A 23,645-nucleotide genomic window follows, 5' to 3' on the forward strand; every position below is an offset into this window, starting at 1 on the left:
CGAGCGCGCCCTGGCCGCGGCGTCGCGCGTCCGCGGCCTAGCCCGGCGTGCCCGCTCCGTCAGGCGGTCATGGGGCGGCCACCGAGAACCGCGGGCGCGGCAGGACGTAGGGCGCGGGGTCCCGGCTAGCCGGCGGCGGTAGCGAAGTCCCACGGCGGGCGACGGATAGGGAAGCAGCCGGTGCCGGGGCGGCGGCGGGGCAGCGGGAGCCGCCTGGGATGTTCAGTGAGTGCGGGCGGGGAGCGGCGGGGGCGGGGGGGAGGGAGGGAGGGAGGGAGGGTGGCGGGGACGCGGGGGAGGGGCTTGGGGCGAGCGGCTCGCTCCGCGCCTCCCGCCCGCACGCACGCGCGCTCGCACACACGCACACCTGCGCGGGCCCGAGCGACCCCGCACGTGGCGGCCCCGGCTGCACGCGCCCGGGAGACACCCACCCCACCCCCCGCCTCCCGCGGCCCCGCCGGGCGCCCTCGCGCGGAGCCAACCGCGAGCTCACGAGGGCGCTCGGCGGAAGTGGGCAGCCGACGGGCGGCTCGCGGCTGCCGCCGACCTCGCAGGCGCTGTGGCTCCGGCGTGGAGAGGTGAGGTTATCCCACCCCACCCTACCCCACCCCGGCCGGTGGGTGGCGGCAGGGCTTTCCCGGTGTCCCGGACCCGGCGTTTGGAGACGCGTTCCAGCCTGGTCCGCCCTACTGGAAAGTGAAGTAGAAAGGGAGTCAGTCCTCCACCTCCTCCTCCAGGTGACAGACTTCTCGGCTACTTCATCTCGAAGGGGCTGAATGTCACGGGTGGAGTTGGTGACCGCGGAGAGTAGGATTGCAACCATTGTAGGTAGCTAGCTAGCCGCCTCGGTTCCTCCTGTAAGATGGGACGGATGGCAGTGTAAGGCTAGACTCGGCTGGTCGTGGTGGCGCACTCCGTAATCCCAGCCAGCACTCTGTAGGCTGAAAGATTGCTGCGAATTCTTGGCCAGCAAAGTGAGGTCTGGGCCAGCCTAAGCTACAGAGTGAGACTTGGTACACACACACACACACCTCTAAGCTACAGAGTGAGACTTGGTATACATACACACACACACACACACACACGTGAACCTCTAAACTACAGAATGAGACTTGGTACACACACACACGTGAATCTCCTTGTTTTGTGAATTATAAGGCGAGTGTCAAACCAGAATAGCCGAAAAGTCTGCTCGTGCCTTCAGCTTTCTGCCATCAGTGATAATAAACTAGGTTCGTGTGTTTGCGGACAGTCCCTTGGAACTGTGAGATTTGTGTGTACTTCTGTCCCTGGGAAAGGGGTGAAGGCCTTCCCTGGCTGCTTAGTGACTGATGAGTTTTGTTGTTTCTGCACTCTGTGTGGCAAGTCCATGAAAGACACCTAGGGACGAAGGACAGGCTTTGCTTTTTCCTGACTTGTTTTAGCTTTGTCGTGTGTGGTGCCAGCACTGTTCAGTTGCAGAGTACTTGAGGTCACGTTCCCAGCCTTCCACATCGCCATCAGCACCTCAGGGCGTTGACTGACACCTGCTCATTCTTGGATAAGCATCAGCCTGCCCTATACGCTCCCTTGGGGTCCCGTGTGGGCGCAGTAAAGCGGTGCTGTAAAGCCTGCAGGCTCAACAGCCGGGCGTGGTGGCGCACACCTTTAGTCCCAACACTCAGGAAGCAGAGGCAGGTAGATCGCTGTGAGTTCAAAGCCAGCCTGGTCTGCAAAGCGAGTCCAGGATCTCAGTTGACACAGAGAAACCCTGTCTCAACAACAGACACTCACCTGGACCACTGAACCTGCGTCCAAGAGCTGAGTGACTTTGGGCTTTGGTCAGGTTATCTGACTGTTGTGGGCCTCAGCCCTCCCACCTGAAGAATAGTACCTACCTAACAGTAGTGAGGGTAAAAGCAGATAGTCTGTGGGAGGTAGTTAGGATGGTGTCTTACTTAGCAGTGGACTATGTTAAATAAACGTTAGGAATCCATGGTAGTGTAGGAAAGACAGCACCGTGACGTAGGCTGTGGTGCTCTCCCTGCTCAGGGGTGGAAGGGCAAAAATGAAGAAGCCATGGGAGATCTGTTCAAGCCAGGTGAGCGTGTGGGAGGGCGCTTCCATCCATAGGAGAGGGATTGGCCAAGGCCTACATAAAAGGTGAGGGACCTCCAGTAAAGTGAGAACTAAAAATTGGTTTGAACATAAACAGAGGCAGTTCAGACCAACCTCAGAATGACATGATTGGGTTTTAATTTTTTTTAACATTTATTTATTATGTATACAATGCTCTGCCTGCATGTACACCTGCAGACCAGAAGAGGGCATCCAATCACATTATAGATGGCTGTGAGCCACCATGTGGTTACCAGGAATTGAACTCAGGACCTCTGGAAGAGCAGCCAGTGCTCTTAACCTCTGAGCCATCTCCCGGGTTTTAATTTTTTACGCTTCAGTGAAAGTAAGTTTTCAGCTGAATGATGCCTGCAGTACAGCTGGGCCGGAGAGCGCCACCCCAGCCTCGGTGTCTAGCTTCATACAGATAGATGGGCTTTTTAGTCTAAGTTTCACAGTTCAGAGAACACTCAAGTACAGCATAAAGAAACTGTAGGACAGCAGGGCTGCAGAGAAACCCTGTTTCAACCCCCTCCCCATGTTTGCTTTTATAAGTTGCCTTGGTCATGGCTTCTCTTCATGACAAAAGAAAAATAACCTAAACAATAGAGAGCTCCCCTGTGCTATAAAAAACAGTATTAAAGTAGAAATAAAATACTTGTGGTTTTTCTTGGTTCCTAGAAATTGCAAAAGATCAGAAGCCTAAAATAAGTCCAAGCGGAAACTAGACAGTGCTCAAATACATAGCCATGCTACCTGTCCCTTCAGAAGCCAGTAAGCAGGATAGGAACTGAACCATTCAGCTGTACTCAGTGTTGTCCATCTGAGAAGACAAAGAGTCATAGTCTTAAACCCCATCTCCAGCGCAGTCACATAAGGAGAGGGGGCTTTGGGGACACAGCATCAATCACACCACAGCTCTTGCTCCTTGTGATGGCACATACCTGTTCTTCCAGCACTGAGAGGTGCGGCCAGGAGATCCCTGGAGTTGTTTGTTTGTTTGTTTTTCAAGACAGGGTTTCTCGGTATAGCCTTGGCTGTCCTAGACTCTTTGTAGACCAAGATCTCAAACTCAGAGATCCACCTGCCTCTGCCTCCCCAATTGCTGGGATTAAAGACGTGTGCCACTGTACCCGGCTGAGATGTTGAGTTTAAGGTCTTCAGAGAATATAGCTTGGGCTTCATGAGACCCTGTCAAAAATAAACCAACCCACCAAAACAACAACAAAACGGGGAGTAGAGTAGATGTGAGTACCTTAATAAGATCTTACATGACATCTCAAACAAATAAGGATAAAATCCCAGACCTGCCCCAGCAGAGGAATCAGGGCTTTGTGCTTGCTAAGTGAGAGCTCTATCACTGAGGTAAATCCCATGTGAGAGTGCTCTATCTGCATGTACACCAGCCGGCCAGCAGAGGGCCTCAGATGGCTGTGAGCCAGCGTGTGGTTGCTGGGAATTGAACTCTGGACCTCTGGAAGAGCAACCAGAGCTCTTAACTGCTGAGCCATCTCTCCAGCCCTAGTTCCAGACTTTTTAAAGCATAAGTTCATAGTTAGAAAAGATACTCAGCTCTCCATACCCCCAAAACTGGCCCATGGTCAACAACTCTTATCAGGTGAATTAGAGGGTTGTGTAGAAGTTAGATTGCCTGGATTTACCCTGACCTCCATTCTAAAGGAAGGGACTTGGTCCATATAGCAATGGTTTGGCCTCCACAGAGCTGCGCAGTTGCCACTTGGCTCACCTTGTTCTTTACCTGCTGTCTTTGGTGGTAAGTAGGTAAGGCCGAGATGCAGAGTGCAGTGATGGACCAGGCTTACCAGGCCCTACTCCAACATCCTCGACTTAGGGAAGTGTAAGAGGACCCTGCAGTTTGTCCTTCCTGGTGATTACTTGGAGTGATCATGTAAGAGTTTACATTGCAGCTTTGCTGGAAGTTAGTGGAACAGAAGCAACCACTAAGATGCAGGTGGAGAAGGGATTTGGCATTTGTTTTGTATGAATTGAAAACTGAGACGTCAGCCAGGCGTACCCCTTTAATCCCAGAACTCAGGGAGCCAGAAGCAGGTGGATTTCTGTGAGTTTGAGGCCAGCCTGGCTGGTCTACAATGCAAGTCCAGGGCAACCAAGGCTCCACAGAAAAACCCTGTCTTGATTCCTCCCACCACCACCAAAAATTGGGGGGAGACTTCGAGTCTTGAAATTTTAACAAAAGATTGTGTACTTATAGCCAAACTCTTTTATTTTATTTGTATTTTATTATGAACACTGGAAAGTGAACAGATATGTCAAAATTGTTGGGTAAGCCTTAGGAGACTTGGGTTAAGAGATTTGGAAGCAAGCTGGGCGTTGTGGTGCACGCTTTTAGTCCCAGCACTTGAGAGACAGAGGCAGGCAGATCTCTGTAAATTCGAGGCCAACTTGGTCTACAAAGAGAGTTCTAGGGCAGCCAAGGCTACACAGAGAAACCTGAAAAACAATAGGGGGATGATATTTTTGGAAGCACACACAAAAGTGTACAGGTCCATTTGCAGATATTTTACCATGGGAGTCCAGTTTCTCTGATGCATTATTTCATTATTTTGCTTGAAATATGTGCATCAGAACAGAACCAGCTCTGCTGATTAAATCGTGTCTGTGGTGTTTTGTGTTCCTTGTGTGCTGGTAACCCAGTTCCTACTGAGTTTCTCCTTGAGGTTGTTGGTCCAGAAGCTGGCTCACCTGTCCTCAGAGAGTCTCCTAGAGAAGGCAGCCGCACTCAGACAGTTCCTGCTGAAAGGCGTAATCGGAGGTGAATTCTTGCAGTCAGTATTTACAAACTAGCTTCTCTCCATCAGATGTAGCTGAGCATTCCTATTTGGGTTTTTTTTGTTTTGTTTTGTTTTTTAAAGATAAAACTAAACCGGATTTTTATGTAGCCTGAGGTGAGGCTTGATGCTCCTACCTTCCCTTGCTTGAGTTTGGGTCGCCACAGGTGACATTTCTCTGTTTTCTTTTCTGCTTGAGCATCTCTTCCCCTTATCTGCAGACACAGGTGATGTTATCTTAAGGTCTGCTCTCCTGGGTTGTCTGTGTCTCAATGGCAGTTCTCTCCCCGCCTCAGAGAGCTTGATTGGAGCCAGGTGGTGGGTGATGCTCACGCCTTTAATCCCAGCACTTAGGAGGCAGGGGAAGCAGACAGCCAGGGCTACACAGAGAAACCCTGCCTTGAAAAACAAACAAAAAACAAAAAGGAAGGGTTTGATGGGAATGCTTGTGAGTTCACATGGGTACATGTACATAGTCCCATGTCACCAAAATCTTACAGTAGGAAATCTGAAAGTTTTAGATTTTGAAGTGTAGAAGTGAACTAGTTTAACAGGGCTTGAAGCCAGGCATTCTGGAAAACGTCAGCAGCAGATAGAGTGTAATGTGGGCAAGGCTGGATGTCTTGACTTCCTAATTGGGCCACACTTAGAAAGGGTCATGGAGCCACAGCTGCTGGATGTGTTTGATTCACCCTCTAAATCAGACTCTCCAGGCCTGGGGTTATTTATTTGTACACATACACACACTGCTGGGGTTCTTGTACGGCCAGGTGAGCTATAATGGTGGCCACAGAGAAACAGTGATTTGGCCTCATTAACGGAAAAGAGGAGCAGCCTCTCCTAAGTGTTAAGGCCCTTGTGCTAGCAATAGAAAACAAACAATTAAAATGTTCATCAAGAGCTGGTGTGGTGGCGCACGCCTTTATTCCCAGCACTTGGGAGGCAGAGGCAGGCGGATCTCTGTGAGTTCGAGGCCAGCCTGGTCTACAAAGTGAGTCCAGGACAGCCAAGGCTACACAGAGAATCCCTGTGGGGGGGGGGGAAGTTCATCAATACATTGAAAGAATATCAATATTGGGAATTTATTCATGCTTTTTGTCACATGACCAAGTTACAGCCCTGTCGTGCCCTCCCCTCCTTCCTGGCAGGTGTCTGGGGCTCTGTGTGGTTGTGTGGTGCTCCAGGAGTGAGATGCACAGCCAGCACGGCCTCTGCCTCATAGCTCAGTAGGGTCGGTAACACTTTGTGACTCCAGTCCTCCCTTTCCCCAGCTATGTGACTTTCAAGAAGTGGAGGGTTGGTCAGATACAGTGTGTTAGCCAGGTAAGCAGGACAAACGTACGTGCGTATTGATGCACAATTCACTGAAAGGAATTGTAGAGAGAGAACTATGAGAGGTAAGGTAGCTGCTGGAGCGACGGCTCGGCAGCTGAGCGTGCCGGATGCTCCTCCAAAGCACGGGGTTTGATCCCCAGCACCAGGTGGCAGATGGCACCTTCTGGTACTCTAGTTCCAGGGTATCCAGTGGCACAGAAATTGTGCATTTGACTTACATGGGGGCAAAACACTCATAGGCGTAGTTTAGTTAATTTCTTTTAAAAACAAACAAACAAACAAACACTTTTGAGACAGGTGGTCGTGGTGCCTGGCTGAAAAAGATGAAATTTTAAATAAAGATGCAAGTAACAGATTAGAAGGCTGGCCAGGCGTGGTGGCCCATGTCTGTAATCCCAGCACTCGGGAGGCAGAGGCAGGCGGATCGATGGGAGTTGGAGCCCAGCCTGGTCCACAAAAGTGAGTCCAGGACAGCCAGGGCTACCCAGAGACCCTGTCTCAAAAAAACCAAAAAGGGCATGCAGTTATGTGCCATCATGTGTGTGGAGGTCAGAGGGCATCGTGGAAGTGGATTCTCTTCGGCTTTTACATGGGTTCTGACATAAACCTCTGATTATCAGGCTTTAGGACAAGCTTTATTGCCCAGCAATCTGATCAAGTTTCTCTTTAAAAGCTCACTAAACAAGGGGGAGGGGAGCACTGTCTGCTCTTCCAGAGGGCCTGGGCTCAATTCCCAGCAACCGCATGGTGGCTCCCAACCATCTGTAATAAGATCTGGTGCCCTCTTCTGGTGTGTAGGCATATATATATATGTATAAATAAAAAGCCACACGCACTAAAAAGGCAGTGTGCAGTGTGCAGTGTGCAGTGGTGAGAAAGGAGGGAAGCTGGAGGACGGCCACACTAAGGGATGTGGGCGCGGGGTCCTGAGGCAGGGATGCTCCGGGAGACACAAGCATGCTCAGATGCACCCGAGTCATGACAAGTGAACCTAAAGATTCACATCATTGCCCGGATCATCTCTGTACTTCAGTGTCTGGCAAAGTAACCTTTGAGGCCATGACAATTGTAGAGGCTCTTGTTCATTATAAGTTTGGTAGTAATGGAAAAAAAAAAACTCTGCACTTTTTTGAAAGCCTCAAATGATCTTAAATTTTTCAGAAAGTTGTTTGTCTTATTCAGGCTACTTCCCATCACTTTCCCTTTTTTTTTTTTTTTTTCTTTTTCCTTTTTCTCTTTTTCTTTTTTTGCTTTTAAAGACAGGGTCCCTCTGTGTAGCCTTGGCTGTCCTGGACTCGCTTTGTAGACCAGGCTGGCCTGGAACTCACAGCGATCCACCTGCCTCTGCCTCCCGAGTGCTGGGATTAAAGGTGTGAGCCACCACCGCCCGGCCCACTTTCCTTTCTTATGACAATTAGTGTGGTTCATTTTAACACATGTTCACGCTGCCCCTTTATGTTTTGATCATTTTCTGTGTCTGTGGTTTGAATAATTAACAAATATTTTGATGTAGGTGGAAATGCGTTGCCTAAATCCTCAAATTCAGGTGACAATATTTTGTTTGTCTTTCAGGACTGGGTTTTCTCTTTGTAGACCAGGCTATCCTGAAACTCAGAGATCCACCTGCCTCTTGCTCCCTAGTGTTGGCATTAAAGGTGTGTGCTCTATGCCAGAAGGGTGACAGCTCTTGTCGTCTGTTAAGACCTATGAACTGAGCTGGGCGTGGTGGCACACGCCTTTAATCCCAGCACTCGGGAGGCAGAGGCAGGCAGATGGCTGTGAGTTTGAGGCCAGCCTGGTCTACAGAGTGAGTCCAGGACAGCCAAGGCTACACAGAGAAACCCTGTCTCAAAAAAAAGAACTATGGGCTGAGCGCCAGGCGTGCTGGGCATGCCTGTGATCCCAGGACTCAGGAGCAGAGGTAGCCTGGTCTACAAGGCTGCCAGCATAACAGAGGAACCCTGTCTCGAGAAAAAAAAAACTTAAAAAAAAATGAAGGGGGGCTGAGCCTGGACGCACACCTTGACTCACAGCACTTGGGAGGAGAGGCAGGCAGATCTCTGAGTTTAAGGCCAGGTTGAACTGCAAATCAGTCAACACTGCCTCATAAGAAAGTGATGGAGTAACCTGTGGGTGGGAATGCAGTTCAGTGTAGAGTGCTTACCTGGCCCATCCCCACAGCCACACAAGGCTCCTCCCGTGACCAGGCTCGCCTGGTGGCCCGGTGGCCCGGGCCTTTGGTCTTCTCTGCCTCCTGCTTGACTTTTCGTATACTTGTTCTCGTACTTCTAATGAGCAGCTCTCTTGCAGAGCAGCAGAAATGGCTGAAATTCACACCTGCCTACTTGCTTGATGCTAGGAGTGCAAATGAAAAGGCTTGTGAGCTGGTTGAATGACAGTAGTTCAAGAGTGATCTGTGGGGTGTGTTACCCTTGCTATTTCCATGTGGCCCATCAAAGAAGCTGGCTCTAGGGCCTTTGGAAAAACAGATAAAGTGGAAGAGAATGCCAAGCTCCCTGTGTGTGGCCTCTCCCATCCCTCACCATCTGCTTCCTGTGTTTCTTCTCCATAGGTCATGAAACGAGTGCGCACGGAGCAGGTTCAGGTGGCGGTGTCCTGCTACCTCAAACGTCGGCAGTACGTGGACTCAGAAGGCCCCTTGAAGCAAGGCCTGAGACTATCCCAGACCCCTGAGGAGATGGCAGCCAACCTCGCAGGTATCGGGTCCTGTGGCTGGCCTGGAACAGCAGCTGCAATTGCCCGCCGGGGTTCTCAGCAAAGGGTAGGCTGCCAAGCCTCAGTGAGAAGCTCTGAGGGGCCATGGCCTCCAGGCCTTTCCTCTCCTTCAGAGCTGTGCTCATTAGACTTCTGAGCCTTCTGGAGCCCTGGCTAGAGCTATATTTTCTTCCTCGGAAATCTAGATTGTTCTGTATGTACCTGATGGTATGTGCCACTTTTTTACTCTGCAACACCCCAGTGGTAGATCCTCCTGCTAGAATACAACTTTTGCTCCTGGAAGAAGGGTCTGCCAGGTGGATGTACACATACTGTAGGGTTGATGCTTGGAAATGCTGGCGTCAGAAACACTGCTGATGGTCTTAGATTTTGTTTTGAAGTCATAGTGAAACTGGGCATAATGGCTCATACTTTTCTTTGTTTTTGTTTTGGTTTTTTGTTTTGGTTTTGGTTTTTTGTTTGTTTTTGAGACAGGATTTCTCTGTGTAGCCGTGGCTGTCCTGGACTCGTTTTGTAGACCAGGCTGGCCTTGAACTCATGGTGGTCCGCCTGCCTCTGCCTCCCGAGAGCTGGGATTACAAGCATGCACCATTATGACCAGCTAATGGCTCATACTTTTAATCCAAGCCCTTGGGAGACCTAAATTGGGAGTTGTTGCCTTAAGTCTGAGACCAGTTTGAGCTACACAGTGACGGCCAAGCCAGACTAGGCTGCTAACCACGGGGAAATTTTAAAAGGGAAGAAGTGTGACTCCATCAGGAATATCACGCCGTTGCTAACCATCGTCAAAGGTGGTCACTCTGCTGTTCTGTGAGCTCAGGGTTTGTGTGATAGTTTTTCTGTCCTTCCATTTCCCCCTGGTTTTCATGAAACAGTTTTCCACAAAGTGCAGTCTGTCCTTGACCTCTCAGCAAGCCTCAGCCTCTATGCCGGCTATTTCTTACACCGAATACCTGGTGATTGGATGCATTTCAGTAAATGGGGTGGTTGTGAAGGGCACTGATGGCTGTGTGGTGTGGATTCTCGTGTTTACGTGGCCCTGGCTCCTGGCATACTCTTGAGTGCCTCCTTCTCCCTCTGAGTTCCTGGACTTCTGCTTTCCTCCATCCTAGCAGCGGCAGCTCCCTCAGCCCCGCCCCACCACGCTGTCAGTCAGTGGCCTGTTTGGCTTTAAGGGTAGACTGCCTTTGCTGCTGTGTTAGAAGCCTGAGGAGGTCCTTGAAGTGAGAGTCCTGGCTTCACGGGATAACAGCAGCTCTCAGAAGTCTCCCTCTGTTTGTGTAAGGCACACTGGCCGTTCTGTTTGAGCTCCTCGGGGACGCCTCGGTGAGCGTTTACCTCTCTGTCTCTAGTGCTACATGATGAGACCCTGTAAGAAAAGGAAGTATAAAGTCAAGAAGATCCTGTCTGCTGCTAACTAGTGAGACCCCGGGCTTCATCCTTCTGTCAGCTTCCCAGAACACTGCAACCAACCTCCTTCCCCAGGAAGGCTGTGAACAACTGTTGGCTGGATTCTGACCAGCTCAGATCAAAATTAACACTTTTCCTTCTACAGCAAAAATAAAAGAAATATATAAAAAGGAAAAAAATCAACAGAAGATTGAAAGTTAGGCCAGTCATGGGGCCACACGCCTTTAATCCCAGCACTCAAGAGGCAGAGGCAGGGGGAATCTCTTGTTAAAGGACAGCCTGGTCTACAGAGCAAGTTTTAGGAAAATCAGGGCTACACAGAGAAACCCTGTCTTGGAAAAAAGTGGGGGAGTGGGATTGATAGTTACAGAGACTTTCTATAGGTAAAGCTAAATGATGAAGTATAGAGAAAAAAATCAACAGTGTCAGAAGACCCAGCGTTGAAATCAGGAGACTCAGAAAAAACAACTGAAGACTGTTCCTCTGAGCTGAAGGCATGACCTTGCAGATTGACAAGCCCAGGCCACAGCACATCGTAACACAGCAACACAGGCTACATGTTTCCAGATGCATCTCAGGAATGTTGCGCGCCTGTCCTCTCTTCACTTAATTTGTCCTGTGCTTCCTAGCTTTACAGTCTTCTACCCTGGTATTAGGGGTGTTAGAAGAGAAAGGAGACAGGTGTTGTCAGTGCCAGCACCTCAGAGCATCTCAGAGACGCCATTGGCCTCTCTGCCCTCTGTCCGTCCTGCTGAGTGCTGAATAGTAACTGCGCTCCTGCCTCTGTCTGTGTGTCTTTCTCTTTAGTCCAATCAGAATCTGGCTGTGCCAATGCGGTGTCTGCAGCCCCTTGCCAGGCCGAGCCCCAGCAGTATGAAGTGCAGTTTGGACGACTGAGGAGCTTTCTGACTGGTGAGTCCTTCTTAAGAAACTAAGTAATGTAGCTGTCCCTCAGAACCTCTGTGTTACCAGGGTCTAGAGTCCGCTGCTGTTTGTTTTTCAAGACAAGAGTTTCTGTGTAATCCTGGCTATCCTGAAACTTGCTCTGTAGGCCAAGCTAGCCTCCTGAGTGCTATGATTAAAGACCTGTGCCACAGCGTGATAGCCCACACTTTAATCCCAGTACTTGGCAGGCAGATTTTTGTGAGTTCCAGGATAGCCAGGAACCACCCCCCCCAAAAAAAAAGTACGCCACCACACTTTTAATACAGTTCTTGTATGCAAATGGAATTTCTGTGGGAGTTCGATCTTGAGGTTAAAGTTTACAAGCTTACAAGCATAGAAAGAGAACTCTACATGTCCTATTCACGCTTTGCCCGTGGCTTTTGGCACAGTGGTTTACAACTTCTGAATAAATGAAAGTCAAATCAGCCAGAGAGAAAAGCTTCCTTTAGGTGAAGTGAGTTTGAAGTGTACCTCCATCTCTAAGTCGGATGAAGAGCTTTGCTGTTGTCGTTCAGGCAGGCCACAGAAACACAAAGTTAATGGGCGTGTGTTCCATTCTCTGCTTCTTACTCGGAATGTGAGTTTTCAGAGACAACTGTTTAAGAAGAATCACTTGCCCCATTTGGGAACCTCCATGTCCTTGCGTGTGAAGTGAAGCCACAAGCTGGACAGCTAAACCAAACCGTGTCTCCAGGTCCCAAGATGATTAGTGTTAACGTGAGGTTGAGGAGTTGCAGTGAGAGAACCATGTTGGTTCTGAGTAGTAATCAGAGTCTTATGAGAAATAAAACAACATTCTTTACCCTGGAAGGATTGAGAATAATGAGCAGACACTGGCTTACTGGCATTGTAGGAGCATGAACTTTTAATCCCAGCACGCAGGAGGCAGAAGCAGAGGATTTGCCTGAGTCTGAGGCCAGCCAGGGCCACATGGTGACACCCTGTCTCAAAAGATATATAAGTCATTTGAACTTAACCCAGTAATGGTGACATCTTAGTTCTTAGGAGCAGAAGACATGAAGTTTGAGAGTTCAAGGACAGAGGATGTCCTCATAGCAAGTGTGAGGCCAACCTAGGCTACATAAGACCCTGTGTTAAAACAAACCAGAAAAGAGCTAGAGGGATGGCTTGCTAGGGAAAGGTGTTTGCGGTGAAACCTGACAGGCTGTGCTCAATCCCTGAGACCCACATTGGTACCAGGAGGAGCCAGCTCCTGGTTGTCTTCCAGCCTCTGCACACACACCCTGATGTGCACATGTGCGCACATACACACACACACAACAAATACCATTTTCAAAAACTGTACTTGGAGCCGGGCGTGGTGGCGCACGCCTTTAATCCCAGCACTCGGGAGGCAGAGGCAGGTGGATCACTGTGAGTTCGAGGCCAGCCTGGTCTACAAAAGTGAGTCCAGGACAGCCTAGGATACATAGAGAAAAGCTGTCTTGAAAAACCAAAAAAACGAAAACAAAACAAAAAACTGTACTTGGGGGCTGGAGAGATGACTCAGTTTAAGAGCGCTGTCTGTTCTTCCAAAGGACCTGGGGTCAGTTCCCAGCAACCATGTGATGGCTCACAACCATCTATAATGAGATCTGGTGCCCTCTTCTGGCATTCAGGAAAATGTGGGCAGAATATTGAATAAATAGTAAATAAATCTTTAAAAGCAAAAACAAAACTGTATTAGGGGCTGGAGAGATGGCTTGGAGGTGAAGAATACTGGTTGTTCTACCAGAGGACCCAGGTTCAGATCCTAGCACTCACCAAATAGCTAACAACCATCTGTAACTCCAGTTCTGGCCTCTGAAGGCACCAGGCACACGGCACACACATAGTACACACATACACATGCAGGCAAAACACCCATACACATAAAATTTTTAAAAATCATTTCTAGAAAGAAAAAAATTTTTCTAAGCAAAGAACCTATGTTTGCGTGATCTAGTGTTGGGGTGGGGGGAGTCCAAACTCCACCGTATCTCAGAAGAGAGCTGGGTGGGTGGTCCTGGCACTTTGGAGGTAACGGGAAGGTCAGGAATTGAAGGCTTTGTTAGAAGTATGTGTAGGAAGCAGGGCTGTGGAGATAATGAAGGTTGTTGTTAACTGGCTTTCGTTTATTTACGTGGTTGAATCTATTGCTCTGCATGGAGCTCGCTTGCTTTATAATGGGGAATGTCTTCCTCAGCTAAGCACAGGCTACCTGTCCGTCAGGTTAGGTGGTGTCTTTACCGACATAACTGTTGTCTTTGTGGAATATCCTGTCCAGAGAGGAAGCCAGACACAGTTCAGCCACACACATGTAATTTAATCATGGAGGGGCCCTAGGATATGGTCTGCTCCATGATAAACAATTTTAGGATGACCCAGGACAATATGTGGTTTTTAATCATAAAGGTATAGAATAATTTTTTAATAATCTTATCAACCAGGGTGCTTTCTCCACAAAGCCTTCTCAGGTTGAGAAAGGGTTGTTGGAGTTTACACTGCTACACTTTGATTGCATCTTAGGTATTTGCCTAGGTCCGTCCTGTGTGCGATAGCTCATGTTTGCTTGTTTGTAAATAAGGTTCAGACCCTAAGTACTGGCTCGCATTTTTATTCAACGTACTTAAACATGAGCAAGTGTTACATTCAATATAAAACCATTGTTTCCATACAAGATCCAAACTCATTACAATAGAGGACAAGCCAGACCCAAAAAGCAGGAAACTTAAAGCTAACAGTGGCTGTAACAGTGGCTTTTGCCAAGGCTAACCTCTGTTGCCCTCAAGTGTTCAGGCTGCTGTGGCTCTGAGTGAGTTGTATGCCTTGTGCCGTGAGGTGCCTACCCTCCCCTCATCCTGTCCCTGCAGAGCCCTCAACTTGCACACATATTTGGGTGCTGTGCACATCTCTTTTCTCATCCATCCCTGACAATTAAAGCCCGACTCGACATCTTTAGCAAAGCTTCTTTCATAACATTAAAGTTGTGTTCTTGATGACCAAAAAACTAAGCCTGTTTGTCATTCCTACTGCAAACGGGAGAGTAAGTTTTATAAAGCTTTGCATAGCTGTTGTCGCCATCACGGAGAACAGCGGCCCAGGTAGCCAGCGAGCTCTGGCTGCACTCCTGTCTGTAGTGCTCATGTAACCAAACAAGTGCTGTGAGGCGGGGTCTTACCGTATCCCTGGCCAGCCTGGAACTCATTGTGTAGGTCAGGTTGGCCTCAAGCAGAGATGGACCTGCCTTCCCAAGTGTTGAATTAAAGGCGTGCACCACCACTCCTAGCTTGCTGCCCAGAAGGTTTTGAACATACATGTTTCTGTGAAGTCCTCAGGCTGGAGGTCTTTGCGAAGAACCCATCTAAGGATTCTCAGAAGCATGGTTTATGATGACTTTAGGAGGAATGAGGAAGAGGCTGGGCTGCAGCCTAGCCACGGCTGGCCAGCTGTTACAGGGCCTGGCCACATCCCAGCCTTGACTGACCATTGTTGTTTAGTCGGAAGACTTTAAGGCTCTAGGTTCTGTGTGGCAGGAGGGGCGTGTGGCCAGCTCTAGGGGGATCCTCTGGCTCTCCAGGGTCGCTGAGTGTGAGTTTTCTGTTCCTCATTGCAGACTCTGACTCCCAGTACAGCCATGAAGTTATGCCTCTTCTGTACCCCCTCTTCGTCTACCTCCACCTCAACCTGGTCCAGAGTGGCCCCAAGAGCACAGTGGAAAGCTTCTACAGCCGCTTCCACGGCATGTTCCTGCAGAACGCCAGCCAGAAGGACGTCATCGAGCAGCTGCAGACCACGCAGACCGTCCAGGACATCCTGTCTAACCTGCAGCTCCGAGCATTCCTGGACAACAAGTACGTGATCCGCCTCCAGGAAGACAGCTACAACTACCTTGTCCGCTACCTCCAAAGCGATAACAACACTGCCCTGTGCAAGGTGCTTGCCGTGCACATTCACCTGGACGTGCAGCCTGCCAAGAGGACAGACTACCAGCTGTATGCCAGCGGCAGCTCCTCCCGCAGCGAGAGCAGCAGCCTGGAGCCACCAGATGTGCCCAGCCCTATTCTGCAGAATGAGGCTGCCCTGGAAGTGTTGCAGGAGAGCATCAAGCGGGTCAAGGACGGGCCTCCCTCCCTCACCACCATCTGCTTCTATGCCTTCTATAACACCGAGCAGCTGCTGAATACTGCGGAGATTTCCTCTGACAGCAAACTGCTGGCTGCTGGCTTTGACAACTCCTGCATAAAGCTTTGGAGCTTGAGGTCCAAAAAGCTGAAATCAGAGCCCCACCATGTGGACACATCCCGGATCCGTCTAGCTTGTGACACTCTGGAGGAGGAGGTAGGGGTGCCACTTACTTTTTCTTTTTTCTTTTCTCTTTTCTCTTTCTTTTTCCTTTTTAAAAAATAATTTATTTATTGGTTTTGTTTTCTTCAAGACAGGGTTTCTCTGTGTATCCTTGGCTGTCCTAGACTCACTTTGCGGACCAGGCTGGCCTCGAACTCACAGAGATCCCCTTGCTGGGATTAAAGATCACTCCTGGCTCACTTTTTCTTATACCTCCCTCCTGTTAGAGTACTCTTCCTAACCTGGCCTGTCTCACTGAAGCAGCAGTCTAGTTCCCTCCTAGGCAGCTAAAGCTGGGCTCAGGGCAGATGGTAGAGCATTGAGTCCCACCCATGCCTGGTAGTGACGTCCAAGCCCTTCCTTCTCCAACAGTCAGCATTGTTCATGAGTGGGTGGTGGTTACCGCTATCTGAAAAGCAGGTGGCCCCGCTGGCCTGACTCACGCATCTTCAGCTGATGCTAACCCCGGGATCAGATTGCATATCTGCTATGTCTGTGCAGGTTCAGGTAGTGAGAAACAGGCTTGCTAGGTCAGGGTCTGCAGTCAGCCAGCCTTGTCACCATGAGGTGCACTGCAAGGCACCCATCCTGGCTCTGTGTGCCAAGAATGGTCCTGCCCCTGGGTTGTAGAAGTGTGGGTCTCCTCAGTCAGTGCAGCACCCTGCTGTCAGGTGGTGTGGCTGTCCCGAATAGCAGTGAGAGTTGCAAGGACAGTGGCCTGAGCTTCAGTCAGCAGAGTCACCACTGTAAGAGCTTGAGTTGAGGAAGACAGCCTTCATGGCCAGCTTCTCCTGAGCACCCCCCGTGCTGGGCCCGGACAGTCTGGGCCTGTTACTGATGGCGTGCAGGCAGTTTTGCCTTGGGGCTTTGGACAAAGGAGGGTAATTAGCCACAGCAGTAATAATGTTGTACGTATTGTGCACACAGGAGTGAGCCCTGGCGTACCCTAGCCTCGTGCTGAGTCTCGTGCCCTTGAAGTGTTGGCTGTGCAATGAGGAGCTTTGTTACTGTGAGGAACGTCTAGTGTCTAGGCTCCCCAGGCAACTGCGTTTGCCCTTGGGTTGAGTTGTCAAGCTTTTCCTTATGGAGCCTGCAGCTTCTCCCCCTCAATTGAAGAGTACTGCCCTTGTTTACTTCCTCATTTTCTGGAAGTACAAGAATTCTATGCCCTAACTAACGTTGATGCTACAAACTGGAGGTTATTGAGATTTGTAACAGAAGAGTGGAGGGACTGAGGGAGACTAAGTTTGACTGGAACTGGGGAAGTGGCACAGCAGAAAGGACAGGCTGCTCCAGGTGTGTGCTCTAGCCTGAGTAGCCAGCAGAAAAGGAAGCACAGCCCAGAGGTTAGGTCATGCAGAGCTAAAGGAGGGAAACTGTCACTGGAAGCCCGTTTTGAGGGCCCTCAGTGGTCGTGGTGGCAGGAGAGGCCATGCACCAGCTCAAGTGTCGCTGCTCAGATCATACCCACACTAACGTGCTGCTGGCTTGGCCTCTGTTTCACTAAGAGTGAACTAACATTGGGTGGTGGTGGAGTACACCTTTAATCCCAGCTCTTGGGAGGCAGAGGCAGGTGGATCTCTGTGAGTTCAAGGCCAGCCTGGTCTACAAAGTGAGTCCAGGATAGCCAAGGCTACAACAGAAACCCTGCCTTTAAAAATGGGGAGTGGGGGGGGGGGATGAACTAACTATGGTGCTGGAGTTAAGACGGCACTTGGGATTTGTGTGCTCCACCCTTTTGTCTGCCAGTTGGCTGGTTTTCTTCTTTGATTTTTGATGGGGCATTTTAAGGAGGAAGCAAGGTATAAGTTCTGATAGTTGGTTTTTAATGTCTCTCCAGTGATTAGACGCTCACATGCCTATAGGAGTGAGGCGGGGAAAGTAAGTAAAAGACTGAGGTGTTTATTGCAGAGATTGGGTGGTAAGAAACAAAGAAGCACAAGACCAAGGAAAAGGCTGAGTTAGCAGTCTCTGCTTTACCCTGTTTGGAGCAATCGTATTTTGACAGTAGAAATTAAGTCACTTCTCAGACTCGACAATTCCGTTCTCTGGACATGCTTGAAATTGTAAGGTAGATCAACATCAGAACTTTCACAAGAATGCTAATAGAATATTAATCAAATCCCCAAGGTAGAAACCCGAACTGGTGTCTGGAGAGATGGCTCAGAGGTTAAGAGCACTGGCTGTTCTTCCAAAGGTCCTGAGTTCAGTTCCCAGCAACCACATGGTGGCTCACAGCCATCTGTAATGAGATCTGGTGCCCTCTTCTGGTGTGCAGGTGTACATGTGGGCAGAATACTGTATAAATAAATATTTCTTTTAAAATAATAGACCTAACTGTCTATTATTAGGTAAATAAACAAAACTGTGGCCTGTCCCAGCCTTGATATATTACACACCTGTGAAAAGGAGTGGGCCACGGGCACAGGACACTTAAAGCGTGTGTGACCTGAGAGCCAGTCTCAGAATGCCATGTTTTCATCAAAATATGTGGAATAGGTTCTTCCACAGAAAGAGAAGTAGATGCCAGACTAAGTATGAGAAAAGGAGCGATGGCTGCTAATAGGCTTAGAGTTTTGTGTGTGTGAGATGTGTTAGTTGTGGTGTCATATATGGTACACTACCATTGGGCTCGGTCAGCCAGATGACTCACTGAGGGAGATGCTTGTTTTTGTTGTTGTTGTTGTTGTTTCAAAGTTGGGAAATACCTCTGTTTGTTCTGAGGAGCAGACCAGAGTCCCCTCAGAACTTCTGAAACTGTTTCTTGGTGCCAGCAGCCTTGGGGACCTTGAGCACATTGAATCGAACAGTCTTGCTCTGGGGCCTGTACTTTCCCATGGTGACAATGTTGCCCATCTGTACATCCCTGAAACGGGGCGGGTGCACAGACATGTTCTTACGGTGCTTCTGAAAGCGATTGTACTTCCGGATGTAATGGAGGTACTCCCGGCGGATGACAGTGGTCCTCTGTATCTTATCTTATTCACCACACCAGACAGGATCCGACCTCGGATGGAGACATTGCCCGTGAAGGGGCATTTCTTGTCTATGTAGGTGCCCTCAATGGCCTCCTTGGGCATCTTGAAGCTCCTCCTTAGGCCAGTGTTTTTGTAGTACCTGAGGGAGTTTTTCCTTGCCAGTTTCTCTGAGCAAAACACGCTTCTTGTTTTGAAAGATCGTAGGTTGCTTTTGGTAAGCATGTTCCGTCTGAATGTCTGCCATCTTCCTGGCAGCCTGAGAAAAAGAGAGCTAGGTCAGCTGCCAGGCTTCCTTATTCACTACGCGGGATCTCGCAAGGTGCTTGTTACACAAGCCTGGCAAGCTGAATTCCATCCCCAGAACCTGTGTAAAGGTGAAAGGAGAGAATCCACTCCACACAGTTGTCCTCTGACTTGCACACACACTCACACACAGCATACCCTCCCTTATGAAGAAATTATTTTAAACTATTGAATTACATACTTTAAAATCCTGTGAATCTTATATAGCAAGGCGTATAAATTGTGTCTCGGGTTAGAAAAAGATATGGCTGTGTGCTATAGCTCAGTAGACGGTCGCTTGCCTGGTATGGCCAGGCCCTTGGGCTCCATCTACAGCATGGGTGGGGGATGCGATCCCAGCATGGTTCAGTGCAGGAGCCAGGGAAGCTGAGTGTGCAAGAGCCTGCCTCAGTTTTCTTCTCGTGTTAACCACTGGTGGAGAGTCACAACTCTAGTGGTCAGAACCTTCTCTGTGTGAGAGAGAGCAGAGAGCAAATGGGTTTGGACACTTGATTTCCAAGTACTGTTGTGGACTTGTCTTCTGTTTTCATGGAAAAGATACTTCCAAGGTTGACGTGAGTTCCTTGAACTCCGAGATCTACCTGCCTCTGCCTCCTGACTGCTGCGATTAAAAGTATGCGTCACCACATTTGGTTGTCTATGGTCTGTCACTTTAGTTACTTTAGGAGACAAGTTTGAGACTCTCCAACTTCCTTTCCTTTTTCCTTTTTTTGTTTTGTTGTTGTTGTTGTTGTTGTTTGTTTGTTTGTCTCCCCTGCCCCACCCCCACCCCCAAAGTCTCTGTAATATCAAAATCTTGACGATGCTAAGCACTGGCCTTGCAGACAAAAGTCACAGCAGCCAGCTTCCTTCTGTCAGCATTCGTGGTCTGCTGGTAGCTGTATGTGCTGGTTACAGTTCCTACACAGGCTTTACTTCGGCCCAAGTCCTTGAGATCCCTCTCCACAAGCTATCACTTCCTGTCTGAGCTGCCTGTGAGCTCAGGTTCTTCCTGCTGTCACTGTGATCACAAATGTCCACCAGGTCTCTCTCACTTCCATTAGACAAGGTAGAAACAGGCAGTCATAAAGTAGTGAGAACTGACAGCTGGGGGCAGTGCTGTGGAGAATCTAGGGACTTGGTATCAGTTTAGAAGACCATCAGTTCGTTCTTTGTTTTGTTTTTCAAGACAGGGTTTTTCTGGGTAGCCCTGGCTGTCCTGGACTCACTTTGTAGTCCAGCCTGGCCTGGAACTCACAGAGAGATCCACCTGCCTCTGCTTCCACCGGCTAGCAGTCAGCCTTCAAAAGACACCTCTCAGGGTTAACAGTGGACGTCCCATGTGCTTGCCATCGGTCAGCTCCTCATTCAGAGATCAAGGCCCACAGAAGGATTGGTCTCAGTCTGACGTGGCCGAGAGTTGGGCGTTGTCGGGGGCGTGACCGTGAAGAACACGCCTTCTGACGGACAGGCCCTGTTCTCTGCTTTTCTTCTCTCAGGCTTATTTTCCTTGTGAGACCACTGAATGTTTTCTTCTTGTGTGTTTTGCCACCCCACTATGTTCCAGGAGAATGAGGACGATAATGCAGGCACAGAGATGAAGATCCTGCGGGGACACTGTGGCCCAGTGTACAGCACGCGCTTCCTCGCAGACAGCTCAGGGCTGCTCTCCTGTTCTGAAGACATGTCTATCAGGTACTGGGACCTGGGGAGCTTCACCAACACTGTGCTGTATCAGGGACATGCCTATCCTGTGTGGGACGTGGACATCAGCCCCTTCAGCCTGTACTTTGCCAGTGGGTCCCATGACCGTACCGCCAGGCTGTGGTCTTTTGATCGGACGTACCCACTGAGGATATATGCAGGACACCTGGCAGATGTGGACTGTGTCAAATTCCACCCCAACTCAAACTACTTGGCTACAGGCTCCACTGACAAAACTGTCCGGCTGTGGAGTGCCCAGCAGGGAAACTCAGTGCGGCTCTTCACTGGCCACCGGGGGCCTGTGCTGTCCCTCTCCTTTTCCCCCAACGGTAAATACTTGGCATCCGCCGGTGAGGACCAGCGGTTAAAGCTGTGGGACTTGGCCTCTGGGACGCTTTTTAAAGAACTGAGAGGCCACACGGACAGTATCACCAGTCTGGCCTTTAGCCCGGACAGCGGTCTGGTTGCCTCTGCCTCTATGGACAACTCGGTTCGTGTCTGGGACATCAGGAGCACGTGCTGCAACACACCTGCTGACGGCTCTTCAGGTGAGCTCGTGGGTGTGTACACTGGGCAGATGAGCAACGTGCTGAGTGTACAGTTTATGGCCTGCAACCTCCTCCTGGTGACTGGGATCACACAAGAGAATCAAGAACATTAAGTTTTTATCCAGGTGGCAGACTGGGTGGGGCTGGAAGGCTGGTCACAGTCCAGGACTTGCTAAAACTGAATCAGTGATTGCAAAAGAGCCCTCCCTACCCGCCTCTGTGCAGCCCTGGGGCACAGGACTCCGGTCGAGAGCTGGGTGCTCTCAGGCTTGAGGCCTCCTGGCTTCATGCAGGCACCTTGCTTATGCAGCTGTAGACAGTGTCTCCCGTGGCTGCTCTGAGGGAGGTGGGGACAGGAACTAGGAAAGAAGGGGTGACCTAGCAGCCTTTCCTTTTCCATAATGATAGAACCAGGATTTTTTTTATTATTATAATTAATAATTATTATTATTGAGAAGAGGAGAGCCAACACTGGCAGCGGCGTCTCTGCTCTTGTCTGCAGGGTTGATCCAGGCCCTGGCTCTGATACTTGGAAATTTGAGGTTCAGGGAATTGAGACTTTGGTAGCCCAGTGTATCAGGAGAAAAGGGCACCATGTAAAGTGCCCCTGCAAGCAGGCGGGTCGCTTGCAGTGATGGTGGGAGAGATGGTTTTATAGCTGCACTTCTGCCTTGGAAAGAAAATGGTGGGCAGAGGGTGGTCTCAACATTTGTGTCAATTGCCCAAGGTTCCATCCCTGCACCATCAACAAAATTACGATAAAGAATAATTTTGAGTAAGTCACAAGATAGACTGAAATGCTGGATGTCCAGATGACTGTTAATTCTGAGGTGTGGCTTTTGATGTCTTTTTCCCTCACTGATCTGCTTCCGCCCCTCACTGCAGTGTCGGTATAGTGAACACGGGGAAGAATCATGCGTGTGCACTCACAAGTATCCAACCATGCTCTAAGGACAAAGCAAGTTCTAATGTGTGAGAAAGGATTCAATATTTCTGTTTTCTGAAAAGAGTTATTTTGTATTTTGTTTTCTATTAAAATGTATTTAGTTTCAAAAAAATAAAAGCGTGGCATCTCATTTGTACTTTCAGAATACTCAAGTGTATCAGTGATCTCATCTTCGCTTAGTGGCCAGAGCACAGGCCACATTAGCCACAAAGCAGGCGTGGCGTTAGCTTTGTGTGCTGTCGGTTTACTTGGCACGGTGTTCCAGCATTCCTTTGGGTTGCCTGCAACAGCGGTCCATCCAGCGTTGCTGGCTGCTGGCTAGAGATGGACATCCATTTAGAGGACCCACTTTCGGTCCACTGTAGCTGAGTGTGGCAGTGCACACCTTTAGTCCTAATACTTGGGAGGCAAATAAAAGTGGATCTCTATGAGATTGAGGCTAGCCTGGTCTTCATAATGAGTTCTATGGTAGCCATGGATACATGGTGTGACACTGTTTCAAAAAGAAAGAAAAGTCAGGCGTGGTGGTGCACACCTTTAATCCCAGCACTCGGGAGGCAGAGGCAGGCAGATTGCTGTGAGTTCGAGGCCATCCTGATCTACAAAGCAAGTCCAGGATAGCCAAAGCTACACAGAAACCCTGTCTCGAAAAACTAAAAAAAATAAAAAATAAACAAAAAGAAAAAAATAGAAATCCCATTGTAAACTCTAAGAGGTCTAAAAGCTACATTAATAATAAGTTGTTGAAGAATTCCAAGGTGATGGGTGTGGTGGCCTATAATTCCAGCACTAGGGAGGCTAACCTGGGCTACATAAGACCTTGTCTCAGACAGACAGACAAATGTCGCTAAGTGTAAAGTGCATTGGATTTAGTCCTTTATGGGTAGATGCTTGACTCAGCATTTAGAGAGTTTCTTTGGAGCAGGTGTGGCTTTTGGTCTGCTTTACCAGGGAAATAACAGGTCTGCTTATGCCAAGACATTGAAGACATTAAGTCCTCATGTATGCTAGAAGTACAGCACAGGTAAGTTAAACTGGAAAGTTTGAGTTTATTTTCAATTTTCAGAAGAATGTTGTATTCTTTGAAATATATCAAGCACACCTAAAAATGTGTGTGTACCAGTCCCGGTGGGACACACCTGCAGCCTGTGCACTAGTCCTGGTGGAACACACCTGCAATCCCAGGATTTGAAAGGCAGAGGAACAAGGGTCACTAAGACCTCAAAAAAATGAAAAACTGGCCAGGCGTGGTGGCGCACGCCTTTAATCCCAGCACTTGGGAGGCAGAGGCAGGCGGATTGCTGTGAGTTCGAGGCCAGCCTGGTCTACAAAGCGAATCCAGGGTAGCCAAGGCTACACAGAGAGACCCTGTCTCAAAAAACCAAAAAAACAATAACAACAACAACAACAAAAAACTGAGAAAAACTCAAGAAATGCTCAGAGTTTTAAGGATGCCATGATTCCCCCTTTCCTTTGTTTGTCCTCATGTTTACAGTATCTTGGTTGCATAAGAAGTCTGCCTTTTCTC

General features: G+C 49.2%; 1 protein-coding gene and 1 pseudogene across 3 annotated transcripts; one reads left to right on the top strand and one right to left on the bottom strand.

The window, feature by feature from the left end:
* The first annotated feature begins 5 nt into the window (after positions 1–5).
* Positions 6–22,213, top strand: TAF5L (TATA-box binding protein associated factor 5 like). Of its 2 annotated transcripts, none has more exons than XM_084755959.1 (5): positions 6–225; positions 8,815–8,959; positions 11,196–11,300; positions 14,929–15,653; positions 20,487–22,213. In XM_084755959.1, exons 2-5 carry the CDS (start codon positions 8,818–8,820, stop codon positions 21,282–21,284), a joined length of 1,770 nt encoding a protein of 589 aa, XP_084612085.1. In that variant the 5' UTR covers positions 6–225; positions 8,815–8,817; the 3' UTR covers positions 21,285–22,213. The 2 variants fall into 2 exon arrangements, with proteins under 2 accessions (XP_084612085.1, XP_084612086.1); XM_084755960.1 differs by lacking the exon at positions 6–225 and adding an exon at positions 345–578.
* LOC311582733 (small ribosomal subunit protein uS17-like) lies at positions 18,354–20,480 on the bottom strand (annotated as a pseudogene). The gene has a single exon. The product of its transcript is annotated as a small ribosomal subunit protein uS17-like (transcript).
* Positions 22,214–23,645: the final 1,432 nt, after the last annotated feature.

Source organism: Acomys minous, assembly GCF_964271855.1.
Source record: "Acomys minous genome assembly, chromosome: 14".
In the NCBI taxonomy this organism is placed as follows: domain Eukaryota; kingdom Metazoa; phylum Chordata; class Mammalia; order Rodentia; family Muridae; genus Acomys; species Acomys minous.